The sequence below is a fragment of the Oncorhynchus clarkii genome, chromosome 3 (genome assembly GCF_045791955.1).
Source record: "Oncorhynchus clarkii lewisi isolate Uvic-CL-2024 chromosome 3, UVic_Ocla_1.0, whole genome shotgun sequence".
Taxonomy (NCBI): Eukaryota; Metazoa; Chordata; class Actinopteri; order Salmoniformes; family Salmonidae; genus Oncorhynchus; species Oncorhynchus clarkii.
Window position 1 is genome coordinate 76,037,914 of NC_092149.1, and position 18,833 is coordinate 76,056,746.

The following is an 18,833-nucleotide window of genomic DNA, read 5'->3' on the forward strand; positions in this document are numbered from 1 at the left end:
GGTACAGAACGTCCCCTTATCTTCTCATCAGCTGTTGTCAGACACACGAGTCTGGAAAGACTCTTCTCTTCCTCAAAGTCCACACTGACTTCTCCTAGAAGAAAATTAGTATAACATCCTGGCATTTAAAGCATCCTTGACATTTCACATACTATAAACCTTTCTATTTTTGAATATTTAAAATGCATACTATTTAGTTCGCAGGTATGGTTATTCGGACATTTTTGTATGTTGAACACATCCTCTCTTCCATTAGAGTATGCGCAGCCCCTGGTCAGCGGTGTCATGACATCACTAGGTCAGAGGTCAACTTTCAAGCCAGAGGAAGGTTCTGACCCCGGCTACACGGACCCTAACCTCTACGACGCTCCCATGGCAACAGACATCTACCATGCCTACGCTCAACCCCTACCTGCCTCCGGTGCAGAGTATGCCACGCCCATTATGATTGACATTGCAAGCCACCTATCAGGGAGCTCCACACTGAACCAGCCAACCACAGTCTCCAGCTTCATGGGCCGTGGCCCCGCCTCCCTTCTCACGAGAACAGACAGCGGGCAATCGGGAAGGTCAATGTATGACACGCCCAAGAGTACAGGACAGGCCACACCCACTAAGGATTTAGCCTATCAGGTGCCTCAGAGCAGCTCTCAGAAGCCAGTGGAGTAGAGCTGAAGAGGTGGAGTGAGTACTTTGATTGACAAGGCCATAACCATAAACCACACCCCCCCCCATTGACAGAGGGGGATGATGGAGAGAGGGAGGGTGAATTAAACTGTAAAGAACATTACCTTCAAGTTAGATGTCTGTATGTGTGTGTCTGCAGAGGAGTCTATATGTGTGTCTACCTGTACGTGCATGGCCGGAGAGTGCTAGCATAGTACCATACCAGTCCTATCACTGAAACCACAAAGATGAATGTCTACATGAGAGCGAGAGAACGGAAAGAGAGAAGAAACAAGGAGAGGTGGAGAGCTCACTACTGTTTCAGCCAGGCTAAGTCCCCTCTGTGTCTCTTAATTTGATGTTTTGTCAAACTGAGTATATATTAGTTCCTTTCGTGTCAATCTAAAAGTGAAACAATAGGTTCTCTGAAGTCGTTGCCTTCTATAGAAAGTCAATGTTTCTACCACTGAAGTGTTCTCTGCATAAAGGCCAAAGGTCACCTGTCTAAAGAGGAGCTTCCTCAGTTTACTACGGTACGCTTTGATTGGAGGCTTGTACTATTTCAGCTTTCAGTTCACAAAATCAGACCTGTCAAAATGTTTGAGTTTAACCAATCACCTTATACAAAAAGCTAGAGTGAAACCCACACCAAAAACCTGTTGAAGTTTCTGAAAAATTATTTATTTTTCTTTTATAATTCCTACTGAAAATGACTCTAAAAAAACACTATGGAAAGCGGTGACGAATCAGCTTCAAATAATTATAGTTACACTGTTGTCCTGGACACCTTGCCTCACGTGACAGTCAAAAAGGACCTCTGCATAACGTTTAGGTGCCATTGGGTTCACACACTGCCTCACTAGGACCAGTTACTTGAAGAGAAAGAATCTGCCCTCATGGTGATCCTAGAGAGGAGCTGTCCAACAGAAGGGCTGTCTCTAAAATATGTCAGTGAGACTAAACATTGCCTTATGTTTTGTTATGATGCATCATTTATCATGGCCACCATCTGTAAATTCCCAGAGAATCCAGAGGTTGTAGGACTTCTGTGTGCTAGAGGAAGATGATCCACTCCAGCCAAACTCACACTGGAGTAGTCTAGGTTACCGCATCAGGTGTGTGTATGGTACGGATCCTGACAAAGACGGTACGGCGACCAATGGTCACTAGTGACCAATCAGCATGCAGAAGTTAATATTTACAGAAACGCCTCATTCTAGTATGTGTCTGAATTGCTGTCTCTATTTCTTAGAGATTGACTGTCTCTACTGTATGACTGTCTCATCAATGTATGTAATGGCTTTCATGAGTGTCTTTGTATGGCTGTCCTAAAGAGAGTATCTGTGTGTGGCTAGCTATGTCTGTACGAGTGTACTGCATCTATGTTTGATTAGTCATGTTTGTAGTCAGTGGAGCACATTTAGTCCGGTCAATCCCTGTCCTGAACACCAAATCTGAACCTGGACCAGTTGAACTTTAGGTTAAAGGTAAGGCTGGCCGTAGGTCAGTGTGTTCCCTGGTCACTGTGTGTTTCTGTCTTCACAGATTGTACAAGGAGAAATAAAGCCTTTTTAAAAATGAACTTTTTTTAAAGCTTTTAAAAAACTTTTACACATTTCTACAGTGAATGAATTCTTCATATTTCACATCTTAAAGAGATTCTCTGGTACTTTTTAGCCAGTAGTTCTGATAGTACTTACAAGCCAAAGGTGGTCCCGAAAAATTGCATACTACGTCACGTGCAGATATCTGCTGTCACACATCGAGCGCGAGACTAAAGCTCATTGGTTGAACTCAAATTGCTAGAGGGCTGGAACACGTAGGGGAAATGGCACAGCACCGTTTCTAGAAAAACAGTGGCTAATTGAGGTAAAACAGTAATTCTGCTCATAGATTATCAATTTATGAACTACCCAGTGGGAGGCTTAAAAAAGACTTACTAGTCACCAAAGTTCCAGAGCATGTCTTTAATGCATATTCAAGCACTGACATAAATTGTCACTGAAAACAATTTCCCACCTCGTTTCATTCTAACCGCACTACTGCCACCACATGGTCATGTAGGGAAATTAAACCAAGTACAAGCATTCATGATGCTGAAAACACAAACCCCATCTCTATTCCAGAACTACATAAATTTAGACCATTGACCATTTTAATAATCACATTCACTGTATCTACAGTATTATTAATTCCATATGTCTCCTCTTCTTCTTCACCTTTCCATCACTCCTCCATATTCCGTCCGTTCTTACCAAACTTCCACCAGATGGCGGTGAGGATGACAGCGAGGAGCAGGATGAGACAGCCTGTGACCAGGTAGGCTATGGGCAGGAAGTTGTTCTGACCCCCAAACCAGCTGACTGTGGACAGGACCACTTCCTTTCTGCCCTGGAAGTACTCCACTGGGAAGTCTGGAGAGGGGGCAGAGGTCAAGGATAAACACAGCCACATAAGGTGAACACAAACCTTTCATCTAAACAGAGGATTTAAATAGTAGACGTACTATTAATGTGCTACCATAATGTTTTCCACACAGGTAAAGGAAATAGCTGTTGTTTTTGTGCTTAATGTGCTGTGACTTTCCATTGTTCTTGTAACTGAGCAAATAAACATCCAATATTCCAAGCCACAACCTATGGTTTCACTACCATCCAAAGAGAAACTAGCTACATTAACCCCAGCTACCTAAGGGTTGGAAATAGGAACATGCTTTAAAAAAAAAAAAAAAAAAAAATTGACTCAAATCTCAATGTCTCCCTGGTAACAGTAATATGCATAACAAAGGATACTGTAGGAGATAAGGACACTGTAGTTTCCAGCCGGCAGCCCATCGGTGAAGGGTTCTATGGCTCGGTTCAGGACCCCGTAGAGCTTCTTGAAGTTGGGGAAGGCAGCCTCCCTCATCCACACGATGAGGTCCTCGTTGATGAAGCCATTGTTGTTGCGGTCCCAGGGGTCCAGGTCATACACGGGCTTCTGCCAGTACAGAGGCTGGCCCGTGCCTGACAACACACAGACAACGGTTACATCTAGAGTCCAGACAATGTTTTAACAACAGCAATACAACAGTTATATGACATTGAGACATGATTTGGAAAAGGTTTTGACAACAGTCATACAACATTTGGAAAGGCAAGAGAGCAGCGATATGTCTATTAAATTAAAATGTGGTATTAATAATAATGACCAAGAACACACTGTGGGTGTGTTGTGACGCTGAACATGTTGTGAACACACTGTGGGTGTGTTGTGACGCTGAACATGTTGTGAACACACTGTGGGTGTGTTGTGACGCTGAACATGTTGTGAACACACTGTGGGTGTGTTGTGACGCTGAACATGTTGTGAACACACTGTGGGTGTGTTGTGACGCTGAACATGTTGTGAACACACTGTGGGTGTGTTGTGACGCTGAACATGTTGTGAACACACTGTGTGGGTGTGTTGTGACGCTGAACACGTTGTGAACACACTGTGGGTGTGTTGTGACGCTGAACACGTTGTGAACACACTGTGGGTGTGTTGTGACGCTGAACATTGTGAACACACTGTGAAACATGTTGTGAACACACTGTGGGTGTGTTGTGACGCTGAACATGTTGTGAACACACTGTGTGGGTGTGTTGTGACGCTGAACATGTTGTGAACACACTGTGGGTGTGTTGTGACGCTGAACATGTTGTGAACACACTGTGTGGGTGTGTTGTGACGCTGAACATGTTGTGAACACACTGTGGGTGTGTTGTGACGTGGGTGTGTTGTGACGCTGAACATGTTGTGAACACACTGTGGGTGTGTTGTGACGCTGAACACGTTGTGAACACACTGTGGGTGTGTTGTGACGCTGAACACGTTGTGAACACACTGTGGGTGTGTTGTGACGCTGAACACGTTGTGAACACACTGTGTGGGTGTGTTGTGACGCTGAACACGTTGTTGTGTGTGTGTTGTGAACACGTTGTGACACACTGTGTGGGTGTGTTGAGACGCTGAACATGTTGTGAACACACTGTGGGTGTGTTGTGACGCTGAACACGTTGTGAACACACTGTGTGGGTGTGTTGTGACGCTGAACATGCTGTGAACACACTGTGTGGGTGTGTTGTGACGCTGAACATGTTGTGAACACACTGTGGGTGTGTTGTGACGCTGAACATGTTGTGAACACACTGTGGGTGTGTTGTGACGCTGAACACGTTGTGAACACACTGTGGGTGTGTTGTGACGCTGAACATGCTGTGAACACACTGTGTGGGTGTGTTGTGACGCTGAACATGTTGTGAACACACTGTGGGTGTGTTGTGACGCTGAACACGTTGTGAACACACTGTGTGGGTGTGTTGTGACGCTGAACATGCTGTGAACACACTGTGTGGGTGTGTTGTGACGCTGAACATGTTGTGAACACACTGTGTGGGTGTGTTGAGACGCTGAACATGCTGTGAACACACTGTGTGGGTGTGTTGTGACGCTGAACACGTTGTGAACACACTGTGTGGGTGTGTTGTGACGCTGAACATGTTGTGAACACACTGTGTGGGTGTGTTGAGTCGCTGAACATGCTGTGAACACACTGTGTGGGTGTGTTGTGACGCTGAACACGTTGTGAACACACTGTGTGGGTGTGTTGAGACGCTGAACATGTTGTGAACACACTGTGTGGGTGTGTTGAGACGCTGAACATGCTGTGAACACACTGTGTGGGTGTGTTGTGAGACACACCTTCAAACACTTGTGCTAACGTTAGGGTTTTGTTCTCCACCTGTGGGTTGCGGAACTTGACGTTCTTGTCGGTGTACCAGGTGATGCCCTTCCTGAATAGAGGAACCATCCGACTGCCCGCTGCTGAGTGGTACATCAGAGTGAAGGAGTCTGGGAAAAACACAAACAAAACTCATCAAGAAATCAAATCAGTCAATTAATCAAAACCAGGTGTTTCATGTCAGGGAGAGATTTGATCATATCACTGGATATTAATGCAGTGACATTATTAGCAGAGACTGATGACATAAACTGATATTGCTGAGTAATGGTGTAATACCGTTGAACATGCTGTTGGCCACAGCCCCACAAGGGGCAATAGGGAGTCCGTTTTTATCCTTTATGAAGGGCTCGCAATAGGAGCTCGGGTTCTGTAGAGACAGACAGGAAGGATTTGATGTTGTAAAAGCTCAGAATGAACCAGGAAATTAAGAGGATGAAGACAGAGAAGAATAGATTGATAGATTAACAGTAGCTACCTTGAGGTTTTTATTTCTCCCAATCATCTGTCCATCATCCCTGGAGTCCATGTATTGCCGGAGGTTCTGGTGGAAGTTGATCAGGCCGTAATAGAAGAACACATCTCCCTGGGACAGGAAACACATCACTGTCAGTCTTAGTTGGATTTGGTTTCCAACATTTTTAACACCGATACATACAGTACATTAGCTTGTGGTCTTGTCGAAGTGTACAGACCAAGACAAACACACATACTCACACACCTTGAACGTGTTCTCAATGTTAAACACCACAGTGCAGTTGCAGCTCTGGTTCGCATTGGCACGGTCTTTACGCTTCTCAAAACACTTATCACATGACCCTGTGTGTGTGTAGTCTACCTGTAGAGAGAGGGAGGGAAGGAGATATAGCAGGAGGGAGAGAAATATATTCAGTGCATTTGGAAAGTATTCAGACCCCTTCACTTTTTCCACATTTTTTTACGTTACGGCCTTATCCTAAAATGGATTAAATAAAATATTTTCCTCAAATCAACACACAACACCCCATAATGACAAAGCAATTATTTTGCAAATTTATTCAAAAATAAAAAACAGAAATACTTTTTTTTACATAAGTATTCAGACCTTTTGCTATGAGACTCAAAATTGAGCTCAGGTGCATCCTATTTCCATTTATCATCCTTGAGATGTTTCTACAACTTGATTGGAGTTCACCTGTGTTCAATTCAATTGATTGGACATGACTTGGAAAGGCACACACCTGTCTATATAAAGGTCCCACAGTTGACAGCACATGTTAGAGCAAAAACCAAGCCATGAGGTCGAAGGAATTGTTCGCAGAGCTCTGAGACAGGATTGTGTCGAGGCAAAGATCAAGGGAGGGGGTACCAAAAAATGTCTGCAGTATTGAAGGTCCCCAAGAACACAGTGGCCTCCATCATTCTTAAATGGAAGAAGTTTGGAACCACCAACTCTTCCTAGAGCTGTTCGCCCAACTAAACTGAGCAATTGGGGCAGAAGGGCCTTGGTCAGGAAGGTGACCAAGAACCTGATTGTCACTCTGACCGAGCTCCAGAGTTCCTCTGTGGAGATGGGAGAACCTTCCAGAAGGACAACCATCTCTGCAGCACTCTACCAATCAGGCCTTTATGGTAGGGTGGCCACTCCTCAGTAAAGGTTTGCCAAATGGCACATAAAGGACTCTAAGACCATGAGAAACAATATTCTCTGGTCTGATGAAACCAAAATTGAACTTAAAGTGTCACACCGGGAAGAAACAAGACACCATTCCTACGGTGAAGGCATCATCATGCTGTGGGGATTTTATTCAGCGGCAGGGACAGGAAAAGTAGTTGGGGTCGGGGGAAAGTTTAACGGAGCAGAGCACAGAGAGATCCTGATGAAGTCCTAAGCGCTCTGGAGCAGGTTCTCAGACTGGGGCGAAGGTTCACCTTCCAACAGGACAACGACCCTAAGCATACAGCCAAGACAACGCAGGAGTGGCTTCGGGACAAGTCTCTGAATGTCCTTGAATGGTCTAGCCAGAGACATGGCTTGAACACGATCTAACATCCCTGAAGAGACCTGAAAATAGCTGTGCAGCGATGCTCCCCATCCCACCTGACAGATTTTGAGAGGATCTGCAGAGAAGAATGGAAGAAACTGTGCAAATACAGGTGTGCCAAGCGTCATACCAAAAAGACTAGGCTGTAATCGCCGCCAAAGGTGCTTCAACAAAGGGTCTGAATAGTTATGTAAATGTGATATTTTCGTTTTTTTTTTTTTTTAAATGGGGTAGTATGTAGATTGTAGATTTAGAGAGAAAAAACTATTTAATCCTATTTTCAAATAAGGCTGTAACATAACAAAATGTGTAAACAGTCAAGGGGTCTGAATACTTTCTGAATGCACTGTATAGCCAACACATTAAAATCTATATGAATCTTAGAATGTTTGTTTCCCACAGCCATTTATTATACTGTAGCTTCACTTCTTCACAGAATACCCTGGAAGTCCTCTCTCTTATCGTCTCTTTCTACCTCTCCTACCATCAGAATACCCTGGAAGTCCTCTCTCTTATCGTCTCTTTCTACCTCTCCTACCATCAGAATACCCTGAAACTTTCTACCTCTTATCTTGCGTTAATGGTTAGATAAGCTATGTGCTCTGGAGGGTGTTACCTACTCCATTTCAAGTGATTGTGTGTATCGGTAGAATAAAAATATATTTTATCTGAAAGGATCGCTTACTCACCTTCAGTTCATGTGTATTCTGCACGGTGACAAGTAGCCACACTCCCAGCAGCACACACACAATGGCCATACCGTAGAAGAAAGGCAGGACGGTTTGAGCTGTGAGCATGGGGGACCAGGCAGGCAGTCTCTGCTGTTTGAAAGCAGAGTTATCAGGCCTCCGGGCCAGGGGCCCAGCGTTGGCCTTCGCCTTGCCCATGACAGAGAGCTCTGGCTGGGGAAGGGTGATGAGACCAGGAACGTCAGACAAGAAAACAAGCAAGGAACAGGAGTCTTCCCTCTCTTCTCTTCCGGTCTTCTTTAACACAGTCTTATCAGCATTTCTCTACCTCGCTCCCCTGCCTGCCAAGAGCCTTTTCCCAGCAGGCTTAGGGCTAGGGTGGGGAAGACCTTTGAGACAGGCTGCTGGCAGTTAATCATTAACCAGAATCCTCTGCTCTACTTCCTCTTTTGTTATTTTTCTACTGTTCTTCGCTCACTCCTTCCCGAGCGATTCAGTCATACATACATACATACACACTGGATGTATTACAGCCTATCATCCAAGTACTAAAATATCTCAGATTTATTTTCCGACAGTACCTTACGATCCGTTATTTCTTCCCCACTGAACTAGTTGCCTTTGTCTGTTCCAGAACACACTTACACACAGGATGTTATGACAAACCAGACTACCTACTGGGTGAAACAACTCATTACATCACAGACTCAGTGGGAGGGGCTTCCCGCTGGTGTGAACAAACAAGAGAGTCTGGTTCCATTCAAATGTCTTTATTCAAACCGTCACACAGTTGGGCTGTGTCACACAGAGGGCTGTGTTATTGTTGAACTACAACACTGTATAAACCATTTCAGATATTTTACATGTCACTTAAAATAGAACAAGAACACAGTGTCACAGAGGGAGAGGACAAAAACAGGATAGGGTAGATGGTTGAAATGTCCAGCAGTCGGTCTGTTATGGAGACAGGATTGGTTTGAGGGGCCCTAATAAACTTTGTTGCGTGTGAATGTTTGTGCACGCGTGTGAACAATAGCATGATGAGAAGAGGTCCAGTCTGACTTGGTTGGGTGTGTGTTTGTATGTCAGTATATAGCAGGGTATGGCACTAGGTGTGTGTTTGTATCTCAGTTTATGGCATCAGCAATCTGAGCAGCTCACCGATTGCTGCAGCTGTACACAGCCCATCTGTAAATAGCCCATCCAATCTACCTACTTCATCCCCATATTGTTTTTATTTGCTCTTTTGCACACCAGTATTACTATTTGCACATCATCACTCCAGTGTTAATTTGCTAAATTTGAATTACGTTGCTACTACGGCCTATTTATTGCCTTACCTCCTTACTCCATTTGCACACACTGTATATAGATTTTTCTATTGTTATTGACTATACTTTATTTTATTCCATGTGTAACTTGTGTCCATGTGTTGTTTTTTGTCGCACTGCTTTGCTTTATCTTGTCCAGGTCGCAGTTGTAAATGAGATCTTGTTCTCAACTGGCCTACCTGGTTAAATAAAGGTGTTCTCAACTGGCCTATCTGGTTAAATAAAGGTGTTCTCAACTGGCCTACCTGGTTAAATAAAGGTGTTCTCAACTGGCCTACCTGGTTAAATAAAGGTGTTCTCAACTGGCCTACCTGGTTAAATAAAGGTGTTCTCAACTGGCCTACCTGGTTAAATAAAGGTGAAACAAATCAAATAAAATGGCAGATTATGGCACTAGGTGTGTGGTTGTATCAGAACAGTCCCACTTTCACTTTTCCTTCCCTACATCCTTTCAAGATTCCCATATCCAGCAGCTTCAACAAGTCACCTTTGACCTGGAAGTGAAAAAGAGGGCTGTGTTATTAAGAAACTCCATGTACTACTAGAGTATATTTTCAATGCTGTGTAAAGTGTTACTGGTCCAGCAGGGGGCGTTGTAGTCTCACCTCAGGAACATCCACCATCCTGCGAAGCTTCTGGTCTCTCCAGTTCCAGTCCAGAACCAGGAAACGCAGGGGAGGCAGGGTCAGACCCTCTGGAAAAGGTCAGAGGTCAGATAGGGGTCAAATAGGGGTTTAATCCCTGAAGAGGAGTGAAATTAGTGCACACCTCCGATTGAAGGTTAGAAGATCAGAATAAAGTCACTGTAAATTAAGCCACACTAAGTACAAGCTGTACCTTTCTCAATGAGGGCGCTCAGTCTCCCTGGCGTCCCCACCCCAATGTGTGTCACCCCTGTCTGTAGGAGCTTCACCTGCTCCTCTACCTGGGGACAGAAAGACAGAGTACGGTCACGCTCGGCTTTACTCACTCACAGAATGGCTCATCTGTACACATTAATATTCATAGGAAACTATTGTACAGTAAGGTCTGTTACCTTGATATGCTTTGCAAACAGCTTCAGCACTTTGGCCTCTCCCTTGAAGGTGGTTAACTGTCTGGTGAAGATGTAAAAACAAGGAAGCATTATATTAAGCTGAGAAGTGCCATAAAGAATATACAATAAAAAATGATAAATGGTAAGAGGGAGATGTGCGTTGTCACTCACTTGATGAGCTCGATGACTCTTAGCGCGGCGCTACAGACAATGAGCAGAACCACAGAACTCTTCTCTGTGTGCTGCTTCTGGACCTTAGCCCATTTGGGACAAACTGAGCGAAAAGAGAAAGGGAAAAACATATTGTGGTACAAGGGACGGATGTCAATAGTCTAAAGTGGCTTCCTCTCCTCATTTTCTCTACTACAGCAGTGCAGATGAAGGAGAGACGATTAGGAGGGGAAGCCAACGTCAGACTACTGAGTTAATACCCAAGGACACATCTAGGAACATGACAGAAGACGTAGAGCACATATGGGTCAGCAGTCCTATTAGTGTAACATGGAGTTTAAAAAGGAGTCATGTATTGGTGAGAGGTATGTAATGTACATGTAAAATGTTATGTATTTAGGTATGTACGGTGTGATGGTTTGATTTGAACTCACTTTCTTTCAGGTAGGAGGAGAGGCTGTGTGTGAGGTCATTACTCCTCACGAAGCAGGACTCTGGGAGTAACCAATCAGAGAAGAATGTCACATTAGGAAATTCAGAGAAAGTGAGTAAGAGTGAGAGAGTAAGAATGCAAGAGAGAGAGAATAAAGGCGTCAGCATGCTTCAGTTCGGCTGGCACCTATCCGAACGAGTGTGCTCGCATACTCCCATAAAAGGACAGCTTCAAAAACAAGAAAAAAAACAGCAAGAGTACTGTTTGTCCATTTCGAGACATCGTAGCCAGTATACACTTCCTCAATAGTCAGAATGAATCTACGATAACTCAAGAAATCTGTCACTCATTTTGATGTTTTGCCGAGGATATCTTAAATCACACAATTTTACATCGAACTAAGCTGTTAAGTGCAGTATTTCTTATAACCTCTACAAGATCGCCACCCCCCCGCAGGACGGTTGAGCTAACGTAGGCTAATGTGATTAGCATGACGTTGTAAGTAACAAGAGCATTTCCCAGGACATAGAGATGTCTTATATGGGCTTAAATTCTTGTTAATCTAACTGCACTGTCCAATTTACAGTAGCTTTTACAGTGGAAAAAGACCATGCTATTGTTTGAGGAGAGTGCACGGCAACTGGTTTGATACATTCACCTCTGAAGGTAAATAATGTACTTACATTCAGTAATCTTGCTCTGATTTGTCATCACAGGTGTACGAGATAAAATGTAGCTAGTTTTTTAAATTATAAAATCCATTTTACTGGGTTCTACAGTTTGAACCCCTGCTGTGCCACTCCCCATCTAGATGTGTGAAGGTTAGTGTCTTTTCTACAGGGAAGCTAATTATCTATTGTCTCTGACATTCCTGGGAGTATGTAAACTTCCATTTTTATTACCATATTATTGTTATATGTTCTCTATAGTTATGTACTTGAAAAATAATCAATTGACCAATTCGGCACATTTGGGCAGACTTGATACAACATTTTGAACAGTAGAGCAATGGTTCATTGGATCAGTCTAAAACTTTGTACATACACTACTGCCATCTAGTGGCCAAAATCTCAATTGTGCCTAGACCCCTAAGATTACATAACGGCCTTTCTCTTACATTTCAAAGATGAAAAAAAAGTGTTTTTCTTTGTATTATCTTTTACCAGATCTAATGTGTTATATTGTCCTACATTAATTTCACATTTCCACAAACTTCAAAGTGTTTCCTTTCAAATGGTATCAATAATACACATATCCTTGCTTCAGGTCCTGACCTTCAAGCAGTTAGATTTGGGTGTCATTTTAGGTGAAAATTGAAAAGAAAAGGGTCCGATCCAGGTTAAGGAAAAAATGTGCATGAAAATGAGTCGTCTCTCAGTGAATGACAACAAATCTCTACTGTTGACCAATCACCGATGAAAGGGCGTAGACTTTGGCTACCGACTTCGGATTGCCTGAGAAAACATTTTTTGTGACCGAACAGACGAAAAAAAAACAATAAGTCCGAAACATCACAAAATGTCATTATAATATACTGTATGAAAGACCTCTTCTGAAATGTTTCAGCTGGGAAGCATGCGGACGCCTTTAGACAGACATACTGATGGTCCTTAAAGCTCAGACACGCCAGTAGGATTGTCCAATGTTTGCTGCCTATCGTACTTAGCACCTCAGGTGTCGGCAGTCAATCTCTTTTGTGTTCACACAGCAAAGTACTTTGAATTTGTCAGCCACTCAGTCTTATTCAAATACTCCAAACCAGAAGGTGGCAGTACTGTTTTTTAAAAACATTTTAGTCATTTAGCAGATTCTCTTTTCCAGAGCGACTAACAGGAGAAATTATGGTTGTGTGTCCCGTTCAAGTGCACAGACAGATTTTTCGGCTCAGGGATTTGAACCAACGACCTTTCGGTTACTGGCCCAACGATCTTAACCACTAGTTTGACAATGCATATCCATGTGCATTGCTTATGGTCTAGATTCCAAGCTATCTGTGCTAATGTTTCCATTTTGTAGAAAGCCATTGTTGATACTAGCCAGATGACCACAGCTTGATAACTACCTAGCAAGATGACAAAGAAACAATTGAATTCACTCTCCATAATCCCATACTGCCAGTGCCAGCTCATAGCCAAATGTTTAGCTAGCTAGCTAATGTTAGCTAAGAACACTGCACAAACTCGGCAGCTAACACAGGCAGCTGTTTCATGGAAACTATTGTGATTTAATTATGTCAATATTTGCTTGCTACAGTGGTTAGCTAGCTTGGAGGAAGTATTTAGTGTTGTGTGCATTGCGTCTAGCCTACGGTACATTGCATATGAAGTGTGACTGGCTCATCCGTGGATGTTGTTGGCTCCCCCCCGTGAGAGTTTGTGCTCTCTGATTGGCTCAAAGTAAAGTTGTTGGCCACTGGCGAACATTTCTACAAGTAGAATTGACAGGTCCGTCACTACCGGGTCAGGACAGAGCAGGTACCACTTTTGTTCTAGCAAGAGAAGGAATGGCCTCCCACTGTGATAAGTACCTATCGGCAGTGAGTACCAGTGTGTTTCATGCTTTAGACCTAACAGCAGACAGAGGTCGGGTGTGACAGTTGGAAGGTCAAAGGTGACTCACCCTGTAGTTTGAGCTCCTCCAGCTCGATGACAGAGCGTTTGTCTTTGAAGTGTTCTAGAACCAGGCTCTGCAGGTCAACTGGAGAGCCCGGTTTGGGGTCCGAGGTGGCGAGGACGTCTGTGATCGTCTTCTTCTTCTTCTGAATACACACAAAGCCAAAATTCCCACTTCTAACTCCAATGCAATTGAATGTAGGCACATTTTAACTGCAGTTCCACTTTGGTACAGCAGGTGTCTCTTCAATGCCCTCAATCTTACCTTTCTCTTTTTCTTGGGCTTTTTTTCTCCTTCATCCTCTTTCTTCTCCTGAGCCATAAAACACTCAGTCTGCGATTTCTGTGTAGACAAATAGAATTGAGAGAAGCAGTACATAATCCAAACAAAACACATTGAAGTCAGAAGGGTGAAGTTTACAACAAACTATTACATACCAGTGCAGTCTTCTTCTTGACCGGGACTGGGGTCTCTATTACACTCTTCCTCTTCTTTCCTTTCTTCTCCCGTGGGGATGCTTGCTCTGTGGGCTGTTTCTCCGGTTCTTCACTCTCCTCTCCCACTGGGGAATCTGAAAGAGCACAAAGTGCAACTTCTAGTGTGACTTTAATCAACCTCACTGGACAGGCATAGTTACAAGGAGCATTGTCACCAAGAGGAGTATACTTTGTCACCTTGGAAAACAATGTTGTAACATACAGCCACACCAAATGCCTGGCTAGCTCTCATCCTCGCCTCTTACCCCAATGCTGTGAAGTCATGCCTAGGCCCCATGGGAAAGGAGGACAGAATAAAATGCCTGCTCGTAAATACCTCTGGTTAAATTTAAACAGGCAAACACCACGATCCTCTCTCTAAATCTGGACATTTCACAACACTGACTGGCCCCACCATATTCAGTATTCAGACCCCCCCACACACACACACACAATGACAAAGCGAAGAGTTTTTTTGTTGTTGAAATTTTTGCAAAGGGCCTTGGTCAGGGAGGTGACCAAGAACCCGATGTTCACTCTGACAGAGCTCCAGAGTTACTCTGTAGAGAACCTTCCAGAAGGACAACCAATCAGGCCTTTATGGTAGAGTGGCCAGACGGAAGACTTTCCTCAGTAAAAGGCACATGACAGTCGACTTGGAATTTGCCAAAAAGCACCTAATGGACTATGAGAAACAAGATGCTCTGGTCTGATGAAACCAAGATGAAACTCTTTGGCCTGAATGCCAAGCGTCATGTGTGGAGGAAACCTGGCACCATCCCTACGGTGAAGCATGGTGGTGGCAGCATCATGCTGTGGGGATGTTTTTCAGCAGCAGGGACTGGGAGACTAGTCAGGATCGAGGGAAAGATGAACGGAGCAAAGTACAGAGAGATTCTTAGTGAAAACCTTCTCCAGAGCGCTCAGGAACCGAGACTGGGGTGAAGGTTCACCTTCCAACAGGACAACGACCCTAAGCGCACAGCCAAGACAACAGGAGTGGCTTCGGGACAAGTCTCTGAATGTCCTTTAGTGGCCCAGCCAGAGCCCGGACTTGAACCCGATCTAACCTCTCTGGGGAGACCTGAAAATAGCTGTGCAGCAACGCTCCCCATCCAACCTGACAGTGATTGAGAGGATCTGAGGAGAGTAATGGGAGAAACTCCTCAAATATAGGTGTGCCAAGCTTGTAGCTTCATACCCAAGAAGACTCAAGGCTGTAATCGCTGCCAAAGGTGCTTCAACAAAGTACTGAGTAAAGAATCTGAATACTTATGTAAATGTGATATCAGTTTTTATAAATTTGTAAACATTTTAAAAACCTGTTTTTGCTTTGTCATTATAAGGTATTGGTCAACACAAGTAGAGGTGTTTTCTAGACTGAATGTGTAGGCTGAATAGTTTATCAGTTGATATGTTTATAAGACTCCAACACCTGATTCCCCCTGTGTCTGCATCTGGGCCCTCTACAATACAGGTGATTGTGTGTCTGTATCTGGGCCCTTATAGACAGAGGCCATGTCCGAATATCCATACTATACATACTTAAAATGCATACTATTTACTCATTGTCGCATACCATTTAGCGTTTAGTAAAAAGCATGCAGTACGCCACGGCAGCAACACAATAGGGGCTCCTGATCGGCTCAGTAGGTGGGGTGGGGCCGAGTGAGGGTGGATTTTTCCAAATTCAACAGACATGCATGGCATTAATCAACCTGATAATAGCTCATTTCCCATTAAATTTATTTTACTAAACCCTGAATAGAATAGGAATGGAGTTATAGGCCTACTCAGGCTGGTTATAGACAGGCTATCACATTCAACCTAATGGAGTTATAGGCCTACTCAGGCTGGTTATAGGCAGACTATCACATTAGACATATACCTTAGTAGCCCATATCGCCCCTCAATCCTATTTAAAAAGGACTGAAGACAGAAACAGAATTTGGTTCCATTTCAACATATTTATTAGTGAAACCAAAGTGCTGTAACTTCAGATGTTCAAATCAAAACACTATTGTACAGAAGAACGTGGACAGCCGGGTGCGTCACACATTCAGAACTGCTGGACAGCAACATAGTAAACCAAAGCACTGATCATTGGGAACGAGATCAGAATGACTGCTAAGGCTTGATCCATTCATTAAATAGGTAGCCACGCCTACAAAACTAAAACAATCCATATGTGCCAATCAAACGGCCTGATTAACATGACATCAACAACACAGCCACATCCTGAGTCCCCGGTGCCCACACATTCTGAAATCAAAAGATGGTTTAGTATTTAGTTTAAAAGCTCTGACGAAGTCCAAGAGAACAATAAACACTTTCCAGTGAGAAAACAGACACACGCTTTGGGTAAACATTTTGTTGAAAGACGATGCAATACTCGTTATCATTTTAAGGAGAACACAATCTACTTTGCCTACATTTGAACAGCACTGCAGAAGCTTTGGGTACCTTCCCAATTAAGAAGACAGATTGTTTTGTTTGGTGGCTTGAATGGATTGTGGAAAAGTGTGCATCGAAATCTACCAAATGAAGAGCTGAAACAACATCCTGGCTTTTAAACCATAATCGATTCTCAAAATGTCGCATACTATTAATATTAAACATTCTATTTTCGTCCACCCGTGGCGAACCCTTCAACCTCAGGATGTGGCCTGTCCCAAAGGTCCCTCACAGTGTTCTACAGGAGCCCCATTGAGAACATATTGTCTGGCTGCATCACAGCCTGGTACACGTACTCCACCGTGGACCGCAAGGCACTACAGAGAGTGGTATGCTTAGCCGAACCAATCATTGGGTGCAGACTGCCTGCCCTCCAGAACACCAGGTGTCGCAGGAAGGCCAAGATCATCAGAGACCTCAGCAACCCGAGCCACGGCCTGTTCCCCCCGCTTCCATCACTAAGACACGGGCAGTACAAGAGCACCATGACAAAAACGGTTCCCTTTTTTTTTTGTGTAATTCACATTTAACTGCATATCTGGTCCTTTAATGGTGCATCTAGTGATGGTTCTGTACTGCTGCTGCTCATGGCAAATAATAGTTACGAATTATATACTTCTGCCAGGTAAGCCTACTTTGCAGTTAACATTTAATTGAGAAAAAATATTTCAACCCACAAGACAGTTATCACATCAACTGGCTACACACGTAGTGACAGACAGGTTTAATATTGCTGGAAACGTATTAGCAGACATTGTGTTAGGATTGGCTTTTAAAGCCAATAGTGGTCAACCAGGGGTAGGTTAATGTAAACGTTGCATTGATTACATAGTAGCTGGGAGCTTGCGGTGTCTGATACTTGTGAGATTTGTTGACACTGTGACACTGTGTGATGGAACACTCAAGAGCATGAACCAACCATCCTGCAAAATTGCATGTGTTTTCAGAATTATTTGGTGAGCTCCTCATTGGTGAACTATGGTAGCTCACCAGCGACCTGTTGAAGACCTCTGATTTAGAGTAATGCAGTAGTATATATTTGGAGTAACACATGGGTGTCCACTGATCTTTTTAGTACACTCACAGGACACTTTGCAGGATGGTTGGTTCATGCTCTGAGTGTCCAGCATAGCTGACAGTGACGTGCATTAGTCAGACACGCAGCTCAAAATACTACAATGACAAACTGCACTCAACACACCGTCGACCAACCAACTGCGGACCGACTGGAGAGAGTGTGAGTGAAGGTTAACCACTTTCTCCATATTGGTCACCCTGTTTTTTCCTCTCTGCCCCCATCTCGCTCGGTCCCTCTTTCTCCATCCATCACTTTTCAGTCAGTCCATCTGTCCAGGGGAGAGAGGGTAGTTTTTATTTTATTTAAGGCACTGGGGGGGGTCGTAGTTAGGGCTGTTGCGGAGACCGTATTACCGCCACATCGGTCAAGAGTCACGAAAGTAGTCAAATTCCACATGACCGTTTAGTCACAGTAAACTCTGATGCTGCTGATAGTCATTAGTAGTCCACCAAACTTGTTAACTGCTTGTTCTCAGCACTCTATTGTCCCTCTAAATCACTCTGACATTAATGCAAATGTAATCAAAAATCTAATCAAACACTTCATGAGAGCCCATGAGCTCATGTTGCGCAATATTTCTATAGGCTATGCAATTGCGCGAGAAGAGTCATGACCTCCACTAAAAAGAAGATCAGCTTTCTATAGGTTAGGCCTACTATATTTATTTCTCAACTTTCCTAATACTAAGCACATTAATTATATGTACAACAGGAAGAGAGTCTACCTGGCTGGCATGAAAATAAATCACGAGGAAAAGCGTCCTCCATTTACTATTTAAATTCATAGATTACATTTTTTCCAGCTGCCCCGGTTTTGATACAGGTGCATGATAACGGTCCATTCTAAATCAAAACAAATTTCACACATATATTATTTAGTATACAGTACCAGTCAAAAGTTTGGTCAAACCTACTCATTCAAGGGTTTTTCTTAATTTTTTACAACTATTTTCTACATTGTAGAATAATAGAGAAGACATCAAAACTATGAAATAACACATATGGAATCACGTAGTAACCAAAAGAGTGTTAAATAAATCAAAATATTTCATATATTTGAGATTCTTCAAAGTAGCCACCCTTTGCCTTGATGACAGC

General features: G+C 43.5%; 3 protein-coding genes across 6 annotated transcripts in view; 1 reads left to right on the top strand and 2 right to left on the bottom strand.

The window, feature by feature from the left end:
- LOC139404627 (discoidin, CUB and LCCL domain-containing protein 2-like) overlaps positions 1–2,248 on the top strand; it is a 34,050-nt gene extending 31,802 nt beyond the window's left edge. For both annotated transcript variants that reach the window (XM_071147268.1, XM_071147267.1), the window contains exon 13: positions 257–2,248. In XM_071147268.1, the coding sequence (XP_071003369.1) occupies positions 257–669 (413 nt within the window). In that variant the 3' untranslated portion in view covers positions 670–2,248. The remainder of the gene's footprint in view (positions 1–256) is intronic.
- Positions 1,326–8,818, bottom strand: LOC139404653 (cell cycle control protein 50C-like). Its single transcript, XM_071147269.1, has 7 exons — positions 8,145–8,818; positions 6,153–6,269; positions 5,910–6,017; positions 5,711–5,801; positions 5,392–5,541; positions 3,459–3,671; positions 1,326–3,080 (listed from the first exon to the last, which is right to left on the bottom strand). The coding sequence occupies exons 1-7, from the start codon at positions 8,340–8,342 to the stop codon at positions 2,893–2,895; spliced, it is 1,065 nt and encodes a 354-aa protein (XP_071003370.1). The 5' UTR covers positions 8,343–8,818; the 3' UTR covers positions 1,326–2,892.
- An 80-nt stretch (positions 8,819–8,898) lies between these two features.
- The window catches only part of LOC139406145 (protein CMSS1-like), a 61,259-nt gene continuing 51,324 nt past the window's right edge, over positions 8,899–18,833 (bottom strand). Inside the window, exons 2-12 of one of the 3 annotated variants that reach the window (XR_011633938.1) lie at positions 14,166–14,299; positions 13,993–14,070; positions 13,735–13,873; positions 11,117–11,176; positions 10,683–10,785; positions 10,512–10,572; positions 10,313–10,400; positions 10,081–10,169; positions 9,820–9,969; positions 9,254–9,654; positions 8,899–9,201 (exon numbers count right to left, since the gene is read on the bottom strand). Coding sequence is in view for 1 of the 3 variants with exons in the window: in XM_071148629.1 (XP_071004730.1) it covers positions 9,886–9,969; positions 10,081–10,169; positions 10,313–10,400; positions 10,512–10,572; positions 10,683–10,785; positions 11,117–11,176; positions 13,735–13,873; positions 13,993–14,070; positions 14,166–14,299 (836 nt within the window). In the remaining 2 variants the exon portion in view is untranslated. Of the gene's footprint in view, positions 9,970–10,080; positions 10,170–10,312; positions 10,401–10,511; positions 10,573–10,682; positions 10,786–11,116; positions 11,177–13,734; positions 13,874–13,992; positions 14,071–14,165; positions 14,300–18,833 lie in introns of all 3 variants that reach the window. The other 2 variants (XR_011633937.1, XM_071148629.1) reach the window with 2 other exon arrangements.

Coding starts and splice junctions, on each gene's coding strand:
- LOC139404653 (XM_071147269.1), bottom strand. CDS start 8,342: ATGGGCAAGGCGAAGGCCAACGCTGGGCCCCTGGCCCGGAGGCCTGAT. Junction 6,270..8,144: donor AGAATACACATGAACTGAAG/GTGAGTAAGCGA, acceptor CTCTCTCTACAG/GTAGACTACACACACACAGG. Junction 3,081..3,458: donor CAGTGTCCTTATCTCCTACA/GTATCCTTTGTT, acceptor CCCCCTCTCCAG/ACTTCCCAGTGGAGTACTTC.